At 57.1% G+C, this 17,841-nt stretch overlaps 1 protein-coding gene across 1 annotated transcript in view; it reads right to left on the reverse strand.

Moving 5' to 3' along the window:
- The window catches only part of ADAP1 (ArfGAP with dual PH domains 1), a 49,830-nt gene that overhangs the window by 18,756 nt on the left and 13,233 nt on the right, over positions 1-17,841 (reverse strand). The window contains exons 2-3 of the mRNA XM_082714063.1: positions 5,288-5,418; positions 971-1,062 (exon numbers count right to left, since the gene is read on the reverse strand). Of these exons, the coding sequence (XP_082570189.1) occupies positions 971-1,062; positions 5,288-5,418 (223 nt within the window). The remainder of the gene's footprint in view (positions 1-970; positions 1,063-5,287; positions 5,419-17,841) is intronic.

The raw sequence follows: 17,841 nt of genomic DNA on the forward strand, positions 1-17,841 counted from the left end.
GATTCTGCGAGCTCGTCTCAGGGACCAGGACACAGAGGCACCTGCCGGGCATCGTGGCCGGGACACGGCCTGGGGTCAGGCTGTCCCTTGTCACCCACTCCAAAGGGAGATACAGAGCACGCATGCAGATAGGCAGACCGCAGAGCACAGCCTGTGGCCGAGGTGATGAAATCAGGCTGCAGAAATAGTTGCCCAGCCTCACTGATTCAGAACAAGAAGGCCAGGCGGGGCCTCAGGCTCCAATTTTCCCCTGAGTCCAGGCGTGGCTGGTGGCAGGGGAGGCTCAGGACGGGAGCCTCCTGCAAGGTGTCCTGTCTCCGGAGACCCTGCAGCCGGGAGCAGCATCTCCCCGGCCCCGTAGGCAGGTGGGCCAGGTCCTCACCCTCCTTTCCAAGGAGAAACCCGCCCCCAGGCAGGTGGACAGGAGCAGGGAATGCCCAGTGTTCAGCCCACATCCCAGGTTCTCACCAGCTTGTCTGCTGGCCTCTGTGTCACCCCAGAAAACCCACTCAACCCCTTTGGGCCCTGGAAGCACCCTTGTCCAAAAAGGGCCATTAGTCTCCACGCCGTGGCTGAGCCACCAGGGACTCCAGCCAGGAGACACAGTGCAATCGGGGGCTTTGGGGAAGGCCCAAGGGGCAGGACCTGTGCTGGGGGGTGGCCCCCAGGGAGGGAGGGGATTCCGGGAGGTCGAGAAGTACTGGGAGAAGGGGCACCTGGACAGGGCTGGGCACCACCCTGAGCTGCTCAGTGTCCTCCTCTGACCCCCTGGGGCACACGAGGCCCCTGGAGACCCAGGCTGAGACCCAAAGGAAGGGCCCTCCTGCCCTCCCTCCCTCTGGCCACCAGCCACCACCCCAGTGGCAGGCTCTGGGGACCTGGTCGCCCTCCCCAGCTCCCAGGAGGCAGCCAGTGCCCCTCCCAGTGCATCCTTCTGACACCAGCCCCGGAGAGACCCCCCATGACTTACTGACAGTCGGAAAACGTGGGCCGGTAGTAGAAGGGAGGCACTTTGGACTCGTACTTGTCCCTCGCAGCGTCATTTCCGTGGGAGGCCATGAACTGCAGAGGGAGGATGGGGTCAGTGCGCCCAGAGCCCAGGCCCAGGGCAGGGGCCAGCCGACCCCAGGGCCCTCCTGCCCCAGGGAAAGCAGTTTGCAATGGCCTCAGTGACAGCACCTGCAGTTCTGCCAGGGGCTCTGGGAAGGGTGGGCAGGGTGCTCCTCACACCGCCCGGGGCTGCAGAGCTGCTCCCTCAGCCCACGCAGCTCCCTTGCCTCATGCAAGGCCCACTCTCCACTCCTCTGACCCCATAGGCAGCCCTTGAGTAATGGGCCCAGTGAGGGCCCTGAGATGGAAACTGGCCTGGGGAAGAAAGGTCTGGGTTCCCCCAAGGTTGAGGGGGAGTCAGAGTGGCAGGAGTCAGGAAGCTGGAGCAGGTACTACACAGGAAGTGGGGGGGAAAGCAGGTGCAAAGGCCCTGGGGGCAGTGCTAGGTGTGTTGAAGCAGATGCTTCTGGCTGGATTGGTGCGGGGAGCAGGGAGGGGACCAGCGGGGCCTGACGCATGGTGGCCTCAAAAACGAGGAAAGCAGAGGAAACTCTTTCTGCTCCAATCCTGCCTCCTTCCTGACACTGCCACCCCCAAGAGAAAGCCTTTCTTCTAAAGGCATTGAGCTCTGAGGATGATCAGTTCGTGATCATGGCCAACCCAAGTGGGTCAACTGGGAAAAATCACCGACAATAAGTCACTTCAGCAAAAGGCTGGTACCAAATTAGAATTTCAAAATCAGTTGCTTTTCTATCTTAAAACCTCAATCAAGATCTTGGCAAAATATGGAAGAGCCAGTCTCGTGAGAAATGCTCAAAGTCTCCACAGAGATAGAACATCCGCGCCCCCAAGGGATGCCCCAGAGATCTTGCACAGAGACACGCTCAGAAGGCGGCGAGGGGGGAATACACGTTCCCTCCTGATGTTGATCTATGTTGTTTTTGAAGTTGTCAAAAAAAAAAAAAAGAATTTTTAAAGCTAGCAATGATTCTAAAGTTCATTTCATAATTAACAAGCAAAAATGTTCTAGAAAATTCTGCAAATACTCTTCCTACCAGATACTAAGACCTGTTACGGACTGGAGAGCTGAATCAATGCCACCAGGAAGAGGTCCAGAAACAGATCCAGTAAGGTCTAATACTTGACACTGGATTTAATGCATGTCCAGATCAATGGGGGGTGGGGGGGCGCATTTGCTGATTGACAGTTGGGGGAGGAAACGGGGAAACCAGCAAAGAAAAAGTGCCGTTGGACGCAACCCTTCAGCCACATAAGCTCAGCTGAATTAAAGACATGATTTCCAAAATCAAACAGTAAAAGTAGTAGATGGAAACCGTGGTATAACTTTAAGAAATGGTTTTAGAAAAATACGGGAGGAAATCTGACTTCCGATTAAGAAATGGTTTCTTAGATGTGATCCCAAAAGCACAAACAACAAAAGAAAAAAAAAAATGGAACTTCATCAAAGTTAAAACCTTCTGTGCTTCAAGGGACGCTGTCGAGGGCGCGCAAACATTACAATAGATGGGACACGCCAGCCGCTGAAGGCCACAGTGCGTGGCTGTCTTGGCGCACAGTGGCTGGAAGGGGCATCTGCCCAGACGCAGGATGCAGCCGGGCAGCCGCGGGGCCGGAGGGCCACTCCTTGCGGGTGCTGGGGATACGTGGAGCCAAACGTGGGTGGGGGTTGCCCCACCCGTGAACATGGTAAGTGCCACTGGGCTGTTCACTAACATGGTGGGTTTATGTGACTCTCAGCTCAGTAACAAACACATACCTACAGCTCCTGGAGTACATAAACGGCACACTTAGCTTTGCAAACATTTTCTTTCAAAAGGGAAGTTAACAGATAATCCACAGAAGGAGAAAAACTATCTGCAAATACTGGATCCAATGAGGGACTCGAGTCTAGAACATAGAAAGGATCCTGTGTAAATGCTCCTAGCTCCAGAATAGAGAGACGACCTGGTTTTAAAGCTGGTAAAGGGGGGCGCCTGGGTGGCTCAATGGGTTAAGCCTCTGCCTTCAGCTCAGGTTGTGATCTCAGGGTCTTGGGATCAAGCCCCATGTCAGGCTCTCTGCACAGCGGGGATCCCGCTTCCCCCCTCTCTCTCTCTGCCTGCCTCTCTGCCTACTTGAGGTCTCTATCGAATAAATAAATAAAAATATTAAAAAAAAAATAAAGCTGGTAAAGGGTCTGAACGGTTATATCTCCGAAGGACACACACAGACGGCCAACAAGCATTGGAAGAGCTGCTCCCCACCGCTCACTGCCTGCGAGACCCAAGTCAAGGCCACAGCAGGGCCCACCCGCAGCTGTGAGGGAGGCTGGAATCGGAGACCAGCCCATGAAGGGCTGGGGGGGACCGGGGCCGTCCTGCAGCGCCAGCGGGCCCACACCCCTGTGCCGGGCAGGCTGGCTCATCCTCATTAGACACAGCCATGCCACGCCGAGCTGGCCCAGGGCAGTTCCCAGCAGCATTATTCACGGCAGTGGAAAACAGAGGACCCGTACGGCCACCGCCAGTGAGTGGGGACAGCAGCCGAGCATGGTCTGCCCACACAGCAGGAATTACTGTGTGACAGAAAGGCTTGTGGCTAGGACACCTGCCACCCTGTGGATGAAGCCCAGACACGTGGTGCTTCACAAGCAGGGAGGGGGCAGCGACAGGACAGAAAGCACACCTTCCTGCTCCAGCGGGGGCCGGGCGGCAGTCGTGGGGAGCAGGGGGCTGGGCTGGGGGACTCGTCGGGGGGAAAATCTTCCTAGATCGGGCAGTGGGGGTGACTGTGCAGCCGTGGTGGGTAGTGAAGCCCCCATCGTACATGGCATACGCCTTCCGCCTCAGTGATGCCATGATGAGTCAAACCGGCCTGGGAGAGCGCAGGCCCATCGAAATACCCTAGAACCCTGAAAACCACAGAGGACCAACAGATGAGACTGCATCAAAGTCAACAAGTTTGCACTGCAAAACCCAGCACGAGCAAAGTCAAAAGACGACCCAGAAACACTGTCTCCTACAACCACCTCAAAGGGTTAAATCCCCAAATATAGAAGAACACGAGAAAGCAAGGGGCCAAGGGCGCGCAGAGAAAGCCACAGACTCTAAAGCATGTCACAAGGTGCTCAGTGTCCTTCAAGACCCAGAAATGCCACATGACGACCCCACAGGGACACAGCCGAGGAGGGACCCAGGGGCCAGTGTTCAGGGATGCTGCAAAGGGTCTCCTGTGGGGGAGGCAGGGAAGCCACTAGGGTGGGGACTGCAGTCACGTGGCCTTGGACCCTGAGCTCCCAGGTGCAGGGACAGGCTTCCTGGAGCTGCCTGTGGTCCTGCAGGGACACAGGAGCACCTGCCCGGCGGTCACTGAACCTCCAGGCATCCGGTTGAATAAATGTGCGTTCGCGGGGAGGACAGGGACCCCATGTTCAGGGGCACCTCAGGGCTGGCCACCTGGGGCTCCCCCCTTGAGTCACATGCTCCCTGTGTGCACACGGCCTCAGGGAAGCCTCTCGGGGCTCATCACAGACAAAACAAGGTCTGTCCACACGGTGGACGTCATCCCCTCATAAAAGGAGCGAAGTCCAGATGAGCCAGCACGCCGGCGACCCTGGACGCAGGGAGCTTGGTGAAAGAAGCTGGACCCCGAGGCCCCCCGCTGCCCGATGCCTTCCACAGAAATGCCCACAGCGGGCACATCTTCAGGGATGCAGAGCAACGAGTGACGGCTAGAGCCTTTCTCAGGGTGAAATGTCCTACAGGTGACCTTAGTGACAGCGGCCTGTGAACACACCGAGGGGCGCCAAGTGGTGCGCCGTAGACAGGTGACCTGGGGGCCAACGGCACAGGACAGGTTTCACTCCTGCAGGCCGCCCCCTCCCCCCTTGCCCCGTCCCCAAACCCCCCAGTCCCTCCCCCTCCCCCACCCTCACTCCCCACCCATCCCCCTTCACATCCCCATCCCCATCCCTCCCACCGCATCCACCCTCTACCCCCTCCCCTCCCCTACCCTGTGCCTTTACCCCTCTTCCCCTCTGCCTCCCCAGCCCCTCCCTCTCACCCCTGTATCCCTCACCACCACCACCCACTGCCCCAGAGCATTGGCCCCAGTGAGTAGCCGGGAGCACCTCTGGGGTGTCTGAGCTGGGGGGCCGGGCTGAGGGAACCCAGGGAGCAGCAGGACTGCAGGGCCTCCCCACAACCCCCCGCGGCCCCACCTGTTCGCAGACCCATACCTCCACTTGGGCCTCCTCCCAGGCATCCAGACGGACGGACTTCACCTTGCTGACCTGGGGAATGTTCCGGTGGATCCCAGAGCAGCTCAGACAAATGAACACCCCCAGGGTGTAGGAAGCCCAGTCGGGATCTGGAAGACAAAGGCCAGATGCTCAGGGAGGCTCCGTTCCAGGGAATGAGGTATAGCCAGGGCTCTCTCTGGCCTCAGTGTCCCCATCTGTGCCGAGGGGGGCTGGCAAGGAGATCCCGGAGGCTGACGGGCTCGGGTCCCACACGAGGACCCTCCGTCTGCCAGCTCCGCAGACACGCTGGTGGACAACCGTGGCCGTGGGAGACGTGCTAGACGATGCCACGTGGTTGGCGCCTCAAGGCATGACAGGGACACTGGCTTGGCCATGCACTTGGACACACCCGGACATCTCACTCAACCGCAAAAAGCATTGGGAACCTGTGTGCGCAGCAACATGCCGGTGCTGATGGCTGCGTGGCCCACCCCGGGTCCAGGACAGGGGGAAGCATGCTGGCGATTTTTCCCATTGACCTGGGCTAGCGGTGGAACATGGCACGCCCTGCGCTGGTAACCGAGTGTGGGGCTGGGGGCTGAAGGAGCGAAGCACCTTCCACTGGTAAGGAAAGCTTCTCCTGCCTCGGGCTGGTTTCAACCCAGAGGCCTCTCCTCAAACACCAAAGGCTGGCCCACAGGTCCCAGCACTGTGCGAGAGGCCTGTCACAAGGCGTGTGCCTGTGTATGTGCTAGAGGCGTGTCACAGGGTGTGTGCCCATGTGTGTGTGCATAGGTGTTAGGGACTGGGCACCAGGCACCCTTGCTTTCGAGAGCTCTGGCCCTAGGCCCCTGGCCCTGGCCTTGCAGTGGCCCCAGGGCACTGGCACATGCCTTGGGCCCCAGCCTCCCTCCCTGCCTGTTTGAGGAGACAAGGGCGGGCTTGCTGTGAGATCTGAGAGGGACACGGGGGCCGGTGAGCACAGGGGTCCTGGTGGCTACAGGCCTTGCTCACTTTCCAGACCTGGCAGCGGAGCACACAGCGTCCCTGTCCCCAGCCCCGTGACACCCGTGGGGTGTACAACCTGCTCTGGGGTCCAGCAGAGGAAGTGGAGGTCAGGAAGGCAGGTCGCTTCTAAGTGGCCCCCAGAATAGAGAAGTTTCAGGAGAAAAACAGCCACGTCACCGGTGGGCCCCATGCCGAGCCCCACGGGCCGCCTGTCCGTGGGGGATGGGGACCCTCCCAGCCCTCACCTCGATGCATGTTTAGGGGGTTAGGCAGAATAGGACTCCTGGTGAGTCTGGGGGGCTGAGGGGAGGAAGTGACCCCACGCACAGACGCAGGCTCCTGCCCAGGAACTTGGAGGCTGGTGCTCCGAGACCCACTGGGGCCCCAGTCCCCGCCTCCACCCTGTGTGGGGTTGGCTGACATCAGCCTTCCACTGGGGCCAGCCCAGGGAGCCCGAGGCCTTGGCCTTGGTTCTGGGGCCTTGCCCTGCTCAGAAGAGCTGTGAGCAGAGGGGCAGGGCCAACCACCGACCCATCCCCTCCACCATCCCAGACATGCCCACCATCCACCCCCGCTCCCTGCTGTCCCCCCCACGGCCCCTCTGCCGGCTCCACCCACACCCACAGGAAGCCAGAGCATCGCATCACTGTCAGTTTCTGTTTGGGACCTTCCGGGGACTTTTCACCACCTCTCCTGGCTCCTCCCCAGGCACTGCTCCAGCCCCCAACGCCTGGCCGGCCCCTTCCTCTGCGCCACTCTGTGCAAATGTCCCCCTCGCAGGGCCCCAGCCACCAGCTGGAGGCCCCCTCATGCGTCCCCCGTTATGATGTCCTTCTCAATTCTTCACACCATCTGCCAGGTTGGTGTGGACCTTCTTTTGCCTGTTAACTGAGCACCGCCTGTCCTGACCCCTAGAATGCAAACAGGTCAGGCACCCAGTGTGCTCTGGGCCCCCTCCCAGCAGCCCGGTCCCAGGTGTCTACATGGCCCCCACAGCCATGTCCCTGAGCTCCCTCCCACTAGCCCAGGGTGACGATTTGGGGGACACTAAGGGACAGAACACCACCCTGCTGCCCTGAGCACTGACCCAGGGAGCTATCTTGGCCACAGGGCTTGACTGCAGCCAGAACCCAGGCTTCCAACGTACTGAGATTTGCAGGGCAGGGAGGACGGGCAAGCAGGGGACCCCAGAGATGGGGCAGTAGGGGAGATCGGGTGGGGGGAAGGCCACGTGCCCCAGCTCCATGCCTCCCTGAGGGTTGGGTGGGGGTCAGAGAGCCACAGACCAGCCTCCCGCCACAGTGCTCTCGGCAGCACAGACTTACGTGAAGACCCCACACGTGACCCAAGTGTCCACAGGAACCTGGGAGTGTAGAGAACGTGCAGGGAGCGCGCAGAGGACACGCCGGGAGCAGGACAAGGGTCCAGGGCTCTGCATGAACCAACCATCCACCTCGATCCCTGACTCTCAGAAGACACATGCCCTGCATTTTGGTATCGTTCTCAAGAAAATGCCTCGCTGCGGCCAAGGGGCACACCAGAGCCCCTGGTACTCCCCCATGCCAGGCCCCTGCCCCATGTAACCCCCGTCCCGCGGCCACAGCCCACCCTCGGCAGCTGGCCTGGATGCCTGGGCGCACCCACCCTCCTTGGGCCCCAGGAGCCACTCCCTCTTCAAGAAAATGCTGTCCCACCAGGAAATGAGCCTCTCCTCTGGTCCGGGGAACGTGAGCAGGAAAGACCCATGTGGGCTGGCTGGGCTGGGGCTCTGGGCCGCTCCCACCCTTCCCCTGGCACTGCTGCCCTGGGAGAACGGGCCCTTCCAGCAGTGAGCCACCAGCAGGAGCAGCCAGACATGGAGCCGGGGGCCCAAGCAGCAGATCCCCAGCAGAAAAATCACACTGGGGCAGGGCAGCGGGCATCCTCCCAAAGCCAGACTGGGGGCCTGTGGTTCCTTCCCCGTTCACACTCACAGGAGAAATGCCTGGGCACCACCCCCACCCCCGACCGGCCACACTGGCCGCTCACCAGGGAGGACCCCATAGCCCCTGTCACACACGCTCCAGAGCTGAGCAGACTGCCCCCTGAGCCGGGCGGGCTGGGTCCACCCCCACCCCACTCTTCCGAGCTGTGTGTCCCAAAGCAAATGACTTCACTGCACTGTGTCTCAGTTCCTCCTCTGCACAGTGGACAGACTCCATCAAGGACACTGAGACCACTCATACACGGACCGCAGCGGGAGCGGCCCGGAACACGCAATGCTCGGTTACTGCCGATCTTCCCAGGGCGGCACATATGGCCTGACCCGCTTCAGATGCTCACTTCCCCAGCCCTCCCAGAGCACGGGGCTGTGGCAGAGACCACTGGGGCTCACCTGTGTCTGTTTCCCCTCCTCCCCGGGGTCACAGTACATGCACGACACTCCCCAGCCTCATGGAAGTCGGCGTGGCCGTGATTCTGGCCTGCGGAATGGGATCAGAGGGACCTGTGGCCCTCCAGGCCTGGCCGATGGCCATCACCCACCCATGGTACTCCGTGCCTCCATCCTTGGCTGACAGGTGGGGGTGGGGAGACTCTGGCAGGGGTCAGGATGGAGGCCTGAGTCACGCTCTGGAGCAGAGAGGTTCCAGAGAATAGGGACCAGGTCCCTCTGGAAAGCACTGGGTTCTGAGCAAAGAGAAAGAGCAGTCTCTGAGCTGTGGGGCCGTTACAGCCGCCGGCCTGGCTAACAGTCTGTCCCCCGTTCACTGTGGGTGACTCCAGGACCCAATGCAGTATCTAGGCAGAACCAGGGGCTCAAGTGCTCGTGATGCAAGCAGCCCTACGCCTGTCTTCCCCGGAAACCGCCACCAAAGCTGCTCAGTCAACAGCTGTGCACAGAAGGCCCGGCAGGCACGGAGTCTTGGGCACGCAGCAGCCCTTCTGGGCCTCACTCTGCTCCTCTGAGAGATGGGACAATAATGGTGACATGCAGAATGAGCCCAACTGGGAAAGTGACTAGGGTGCAGGAGAGACCCCACTTCCCACCACTCGCTAACATCCGCTCTGAGTGTGAACCCCCAGCCGGGGCCTCTCCTCACAGCCTTCCCTGACTTGCGTGGGAATTCTGAGACGGGCTGAACCAAGACCACCAAACACTCCCACTCAGCCGCCCCCCATCCTTAGGCACAGGCTCTGGGACAGGGTGGTCTTTGTGCTGGAAGACGTTTCCCGAGCACTCTGGCAGGGACTGGCAAACCGTGGCTCTCAGGCCTATTTCGGTAAATAAAGTTTTATTGGCACACGGCGAAGATGCCCATCACGGACGTCTTGGTCTGGGGCTGCTTCTGCAACAGGATGGCAGAGTTGGGTGGCTGTGACAGAGGAGGTGTGGACAGCCGAGCTTGGAATGTCTACTTTCTGGTCCTTTAAGAAAACATTTGCCAAGCCTTGTGTTAGAGGAAAGAAGGGAGAGACAGATGCGAGCCCCAGGGAGGCAGGGGTCAGGGGAGGCAGGGCACAGCACCGGCTAATACTCATCTGACAACAGGGCTCCTAGGCCGAAGGAGGCGCTCTAACCCGCCCTGGCATTGGCATCCCGCAGCTGCCCCGGGACCCGCCCACCCACCCAGCCTGGGTGCAGGGGCACAGGCACACGTGCCCGCAACCATGACTCAAGAGGCAGCTTCCAAGGAGGGCTCGAGGAAGCCTGAACTTAAGAAACGGAGACACTAGGGGTGCCTGGGTGGCTCAGTGGGTTAAGCCACGACCTTCGGCTCAGGTCATGATTTCAGAGTCCTGGGATCGAGCCCCGCATTGGGCTCTCTGCTCAGCAGGGAGCCTGCTTCCTCCTCTCTCTCTACTTGCCTCTCTGCCTACTTGTGATCTCTCTCTGTCAAATAAATAAAATAAAATAAAATAAAGAAACGGAGACACTAGATGACACCAAGTTATCACGTGTGCCTTTTTTAAGAAGCTCTGGGGATGGAAGGCTGCTCCGCACCCACGGAAAGGGCTAAAATGTGTGCAGGACCGATGCGCAGTGACAAGGACGGGGCAGCTGGGCTCCCCGGTGGCATGCGCACCGGTCTAAGTGGGTTCCACTCACTTTGGAAAAGAAAACAGTGTGGCGGTTGCTCACCTAATTAAACATCTCTCTCCTGTCAACCAGCAGTTCTACTCCTCGGTATTTAGCAAAGTGAAATGAAAACATGCCCACAAGGAGATCTGCGTTCCCAGTAATATACAAGGAAGAGAAAAACCATGACCAACAGCGATTGGTACCAGGAATGCCAAGTTGGCTTCACATCTGAACACCGATCAGTGCAAATTATCGTATTTACAGATTAAAGAAGAAAAACCATAGGACTGGGTGAATAGATCAGAAAAAGCATGTGATAAAATGCACCATCTTGGTAAAAATTCTCAGAAAACTAGGAGTAGAGGAGGACTTTCCCAACTTGGTAGACAGCATCCACGAAACAGCTGATGTCATACGTACTGGAGGAAGACTGAGCACTTTCCCCTAAAATCAGGACCAAGGCAGGAACGTCTGTCCTGAGTGAGTATTTCTATTCAGAACTGAACTGGAGATTCTAGTCAGGGCGCTAAGGCAATAGGAGAAATAAAAAGCTTCCAGATTGGGAAAGAAGAAATAAAACCTCTTTTATTTATACACAACATGATCATCAATGTACAAAGTCTGAAGGCTTGTACAGAAACACTACTAGAACCAGTAGGGCTGCAGGACGTAAGGTAAGTAGCAACGATAATTCGTATTTCTCAGCAACAAGCAGCTGGAAACCGAACCGTTTACGTTCTGGAGATTGCCAACCAACAACGAGAATGTTTGAAATGCTATTGAACTGTATACTTAAAAGAGAGTGCAATAGAAAGTTCCACGTTATATGTACTTTGCTACAGTTAAAAGTTAACCACACCATTTATAATTGCATTAAAAAAAAATGAAATACCTCAAGTAAGTACACAAACAGCACAATGACCACGACAAGGTCTCAGACGCCCTAAATATGTTGTGAAAGACAGAGGACTCTCGTGGGTTGGAAGACTTGGTATCATTAAGTCATCAATTGTCTCCAAATTAATCTACAGGTTCGATGTAATGCCGATCAGAATTCCAGCAGGATTTTTACAATATAAATTAACAAACTGATTCTAAAATCCGTATGCAAATGCAGAGGGCCCAGAGTAGCCAAAATGACTTTGGACAAAAACAGAGGACTAACACTGCTTGGTTTTAGGATTTATCGTAAAGTTAGAGTTATCGTCAGTATCGGAAACAAAAAGATCAGAAACAAAAAGATCAATGGCACAGGATGGAAAGCCCGGACGTAGACCCACACGGGTTCCTGACGAAGGTGTAAAGGCAGTTTAGTGGAGAAAGAACCGTCATCAGTTAGATGTCAGAAACCCGCAGCTTCTTTCCACGCCTCCTGCCATACACAAATGTCATATACAAAGAGAATACATAGAAAGTCATTCAAAATGCATCGTCATGCTAAATGCAAAACCCAAAGCCGTAAACCTTCTAAAAGAAATCTGACTTTGGGTTAAAGAAAGACTTTTTGGGTCACAGAAAAACATAAAACAGAATCAAATAAACAAAGAAGATAGCTTCATCAGAATTTTGAGACAAGATCTGCTCTTGGAAGGACGCTCTTGGAGACGAGTTACACCAGCAGAAACGTTGCAGATCACGTATCTGATAGAGGACGTGTGTCCAAAGTGCGCAAAGGACCATTCCAACTGGGTAAGAACACAGCCCTCTCAGAGACAAGAAGAGGCGGAGGGAAATCTGTCTGCCGGGGCAGGGACACAGGGCGCGTGGCGGCGACGGCCCCGTGCTCTCCTCCCAGCTCCCTGGCACTCCTGGAAGGGGTGCATTTTGTTGTGTGTAAATCACACCACCAGAAGGGTGAATCTAAGAAAGCAGTGACTGTTTCCAGGGCCCCAGGCTTCCCCCAGAGCCTGGAGGAGCGAAAAACTCAGGGCCTCTGACCCCGGGGCCCCATGCTCTGTGGGGTTGGCAGGAACCTGCCTCCTCTGGGAGATACGCTCTCCCTCTCCCAGACCCACAGCCACACTCTCCCAAAGGCTACGTCCAGTGGGCACCTGGGGGCCTTGTCGGCTGATTTGGGGGCCTGGCCTTGGAGAAGGAAGCAGGAAAGTCCTGGGCACCCTCCAGAGCCTCCCTGGCCATCCCGTCCACCGGGGGCGGGTGCACTGCCGCCTCGTCACGCTCCCTGGGGGCTAAAGCCTGAGCACCTCGGCTCACCTGGTCCCACAGCTCCAGCCAAGGCCAAGCCTGCCCTTACTGCCGTTGCACAGAATGAGGCAAATAAGGCCCAGAGAAGGTCAGACACTTGCCTGAGGTCACCCAGTGGCAGACTGGAGCAGACCAGCACTGGTCTCCCAGAGCCCACCACCACCGACCCTGAACTACCTTCCTTCACGGGTGTGACACAGGCAGGTGCCAGGCAGGGGAGGGAAGATGAATCCTGTGGGTGGAAGCGGTCTCCCCCGCTGGGCCATCTGGCCAGGTCTCTAGGCAAGACCACTGCTCACGGGAGGTCATGGGGATTGCCGGCTGCTGGTAGGGCTCCCCAGTGCCCGTTGACACCTGATTAGGCTCTGAGCCTTCCAGGGGAAGAGGAAGGGACGTCTTTATCCTGTTCCACATTGCACCAAGGCGAAGGCCACCAGGAGAGGCATGTGCTGGGGAGGCACCAGCGGGCGGGGGCTGGGCTGGCTCATGCAAGCGGGACGCTGTGACCTTGTGCACCCACTGTGGTTTCCATGAACCTCAGGCTAATGGTCACACTACGTTTGGTCTGGGTGCCCCTGCCTAGCAGAGATCCTCCACAAGTGGTCACCTCTCTGGGATCACATGGGACACAGCTGGCCCCACACACGCCCTCACCTGTCACAGGGCAGCCCCAGCACCTCTGTAGGAATCAGGGGCGGGAGCAGGAGCTTCCCTTCCTGAAGGGTGCCTGCTTTTCATGGAGGAGCCAGGACTGCTTGGGATCCAAGCCCCGCTGTCCTCCCTAAGAAAGGCTCCGGGGAGAATCTCAGGAGGGTCTGGACTCCAGAGCGGATCGGTGTGCACACTCGGGTGGTGGAGGGACACAGCCGGCCAGATAGAGGCTGGTGGGAGGTCCCCAAGTGAGGACGGACAGGGCTGCACCTGTGGCTTCTTCTCGGACTGCCGGAGCTCAGCTGGGTCCGCCCGCTTGCGTGCACACCCACAGCCCCGCATCGGAGCCTGGAGAGACGCTCCAGGCATGAGGGGTCTGCATGGCTACATACCCTTACGCGCCCAAGCTCAGAGCCCCTCCAGGGTGGGAGGGCGGTGGGCGGGGGTATCCCGACACCAGGACCCCCAGCCCCAGGCAGCAGGGCCCCCATGCCACTCCAGGCTCTGCTCTGGCCGCACCCCCTCCCCACAGTGCAGGGAGCCGTCCCAAGTCTGCCCATCCTCTCTCTGGACCCCAGAGGATCCCACCTTGGCAACTCCTCGCCCAGTGGCCTGGAGTGGGCCTCCAGGGCCTGTGACCCCCAGCACAGACCACACCCCAGGGCATGTGCTGGTCTGGGGGAGGCAGACAGAGGTGATGCCGACAGAGGCAGTGGTGGCAGAGAGGAGCCAGGCATGAGACCGCATCTCTACTCCTGCCCAGCCCCAGAACCACACCAATGATACTGGGCTGCCCTGCACACCTCCAGGCCACAGCCCCACCCTCCGTGCAGTGGGTGACATCACACCTGCCAGCCAGGACAGACTCTGACCCAGGCCGCCAGCCTTCTCCCAGCTCCTCCCAGACACCCCTGCCTCCTCCTCCCCACTCCCTTGCCTTCTCCCAGGGAGTGCAGAGGTGACCCAGCCCCTCACCATTTCCGGGAGCAGAGAGAGGCATCTGGGCAGGTGAGACACATCCTGGGGCCAGGCTGGGCTGAGCAGGCAATGTCACCCCCAACCAAGGCCCCACAGGGAGGAGGGAGCACTCCTGGAAGCATGGGTCTGGCAGGGCCCTGTGGCCGGCTCCTGAGAACTCTGCCCATCCCACACTGAGGCCAGGAGGGAGGAGGGCACAGGTGCGGGGTGGGAGGGAGGAGGGTGTTTGCTTCCACACCTCACACACTGCAAGGAGTCACCAAAGAGGGGAACCATCCACAGATCTATGGGGCAGGGGCTTGGTGAGCCCCTGAAGGAGGTCCCTCTCTCCCCAGACTTCCCTCCTGACCCTCCCCTCCCACCTGCTTCTGGCACATTCTGTGTCCTCCCTGGAATACCCTCTTCAGGACACCTGCTGCCAGATTTCGGAGCCCATCTCCTGACCCCCTGGCCCCGGCATCCTCTGCACCTCCCACCCCAACACAGACTCCAGTGGCCTGCAGGTGAGGCACCGGGTCCTTCCTGGGCAGTGTGTACCGGCCCGCCCATCCCATGGCATTCCTGCTGCCCACCGCCAGGCTCTGGACCACCCCTCCCCATCTCATCTCCTGGTTGCAAAGACCGTACTTGGGAGCTGAGTGCATGTGGTGGTCACACACTACACTGGGAATGTTCTAAAAGCCACTGGACTCTGCTGGGTTTTGAGGGTCAATTTAATGTTATGTGAATTTCACTTCAGGGAATAAAAAGAAAGTAATAAAAAATATGCACATCATCAGTTATTGGCTACTTGCTGTCTACCTCCGGCCACTTTCTCCAAAACATTCCTCAAGCTCGAGTCTCTGCCCGCGGTCTGTAGCATCTTCTCACTTGCAGCCCCTCACACCAGCTCCCGGTCTCCCTTCGTCCTAGGCTCTATACCAGAGTGTCCCCGTCTCTTCTTGCCCGGCACCCCACACCCCATGTCCCAGCACATCTTGCTCCCTAAATTTCAAAACATATCCAGGACTGGACTTCTCACTGTACCCCTGCCAGCACGCTAGACTGAGCCACTGTCCCCTCTCATCTGGATGACTCAGAGACCCCTAATGGTCTCCCAGCATCCACCTCACCTCTGCCGGCCCAGGACCCACCCTGACAGCATGCACAAAGGCTCTGCGTGTGCCATGCTGCCAGTGAGCCTGTCCCCCACTCTCCTCTCTGGACATACTCGCTTCCTTGCTTCTCCCTTGAGCACACAAAGCTCACAGCTCACAGTGACGGAGGTCACTGCACCTGCTTTGCCCACCCCTCTTCTGGAGGAGCTGTCTCCCCTCCTCTGTGGAGAATTCTGGATAAGCCCAGCACCAAAAACCCCAGGGTCTTCTCACCCACCTATCCCACATCCCCTTCTGGTGACATCTCCCTGCTCAGGGAGCCCCAGACCTAACTACACCCCAGGACCACACCCTAGTCGTGGCCACTGCCAGTAAACTCACACTTGCCCCCTCAGTACCTACGCTCACCCACGGTCTGCTCTGACACCAGGGACCACTAGTCCACGCCCGTCTCCTTCCACAGCACCCTGTCTTCTCTGCCCTCCCCCATCACACCATGTGCAACCTATCCCTCCACCAAAGCCTGTGCCCAAAGAGCTGAATGTTCTAGAGAAAGACACAGGACCTTGTAGAAGGAGCTCGGGTTAATCTGGGACTAGGGGAAGGGTGGATGGGTACTTGCCAGTGTCAGCTCCTAGCTCGGGACCAGCTACCTCTGGGTCCCCGGTCCCAGGCAGGCAGATGTGCAATGCTCCTGAAGAAACCACACACAGCTGGCAAGAGCCAGGATGGGCAGCGAGGACCCAGTCCTCCAGGTATCAGGTTTGTGCTCTGCTCACAGATTGCTGCCAGTGCCCAGGAGGGAGGCAGCCACTCCCCTCCAGCTCAAGTGACTTCCAAGGATCTAAAGGCCTGGGCCCCCCACCCTTGGAAGCCAGGCATTAAAGACTAGGGCACTCAAGACAGCTGCACATATGGGAAACATTTACGAATGACCACAGAAAAGCTTAGAAAAGACCAGAGAAGGGGCATCTGGGCAGCTCAGTTGGCTGAGCCTCCACCTCTTGATTTCAGCTCAGGTCATGATCTCAGGGTCGTGGGATCAAACCCTGTGCCGGGCTCCACACTCAGCGCATGGTCTGCCTGAGATTTTCTCTCTCCCTCTGCCCCTCCCGCTCATGTGCTCTCGCTCTAAAATAAATAAATAAATAAGGGGAGAAAAGACCCAAGAAGACATTAAGTTTACACCTCAGGCTGATCCCTGGCAAGTAGTCCACAACAATGACAACAAAACAAAGACACTGACTAAGCCAGCAAGCCCTGGGAAGAGGGGAGAATCTGATTTCCAAGTTTCCACATTATTAGTTTCAAATGTCGAACAAAAACAACCCCGAGGCATACAGAGAAAGAGAAAAGCATGACCATTCAAAGGAACGGAAGAACAGAATCTGTCCCCGACAAGGACTTAGTGGCAGATATTATTACACAGATGTTCACAAAAGTTGTAAATATGCTTGAAGAACAAATGCCATATGGGAAGAAAGTCAAGAAAACCATGTACAGACAAAGGAGAAATAGGAATAAAGACAGAAAATCTACGCTACAAAGAAACCAGAAAAAAACTTCTGGGTGTAAAAGCACAGTAACTGAAGTAGAAAGTCTACCAGAGGGATTCAAAGGCAGATCTGAGCAGCCAGGAGAAAGAATCAGTGACCTTGAAGACAGGACAATGGAAGTTACGGAAGCCGAGGAGCAGGCAGAAAAGATGGAAGAAAAGTGAACAGAACGTAAGGAGCCAAGTGACGTGCGTGGGACACACGGGGGAAGTGAGAGAGGAAGGAACAGGGAGAAGATATGAAGAAATCACAGTGTGAGGAGACGGGAGTGCAAAACTCTATGAGGCCACGTGAACACCAAGAGGCCACATGGCAAGGAAAATGACGGTTCGGCATCCAAAACCCAGACCTAAGGATCACAAAGGCAGCAGGAGGAAAGCCACTTGTGATGGTTTCCACAAGATGTGATTTCACAAGAGATCCTCAAATAGATGAGAAGCAGATTTCTCATCAGAAACTTCAGAGGCCAGAAGAGAGTTGGCTGATATGTGCCAAGTGCTCAGAGGAGAAAAACTGTCAACCAGGAATCCTATTTCTGGCAAAACTGTCCTTCAGATGTGAGGGAGAAATCGAGATGTTCCCAGAAAAACAAGAGTTGAGGGAGTCTGTGACCAGAGCTGCAGCGTCACAAAGCCACGCAGAGAAACGATGATCCCAGGAAAGGTAAATACAAGGCCAACGACGAAAGCTAGTGTCATTATAACAGCGGTCATGTGGCGTTCAATGGTATTAAAACAGTGGTTTTCGGGTGCCTGGGTGGCTCAGTGGGTTAAAGCCTCTGCCTTCGGCTCAGGTCATGATCTCGGGGTCCTGGGATCGAGCCCTACATCGGGCTATGTGCTCAGCAGGGAGCCTGCTTCCCTTTCTCCCTCTCTGCCTCTCTGCCTACTTGGGATCTCAGTCAAATAAATAAATAAAATCTTTAAAACAAATAAAATAAAACAGTGGTTTTATACACGATACAAGAGACTGACTCATTTGATTAAAAAAAATTAT

Source organism: Mustela nivalis (assembly GCF_964662115.1).
Source record: "Mustela nivalis genome assembly, chromosome: 19".
In the NCBI taxonomy this organism is placed as follows: Eukaryota; Metazoa; Chordata; class Mammalia; order Carnivora; family Mustelidae; genus Mustela; species Mustela nivalis.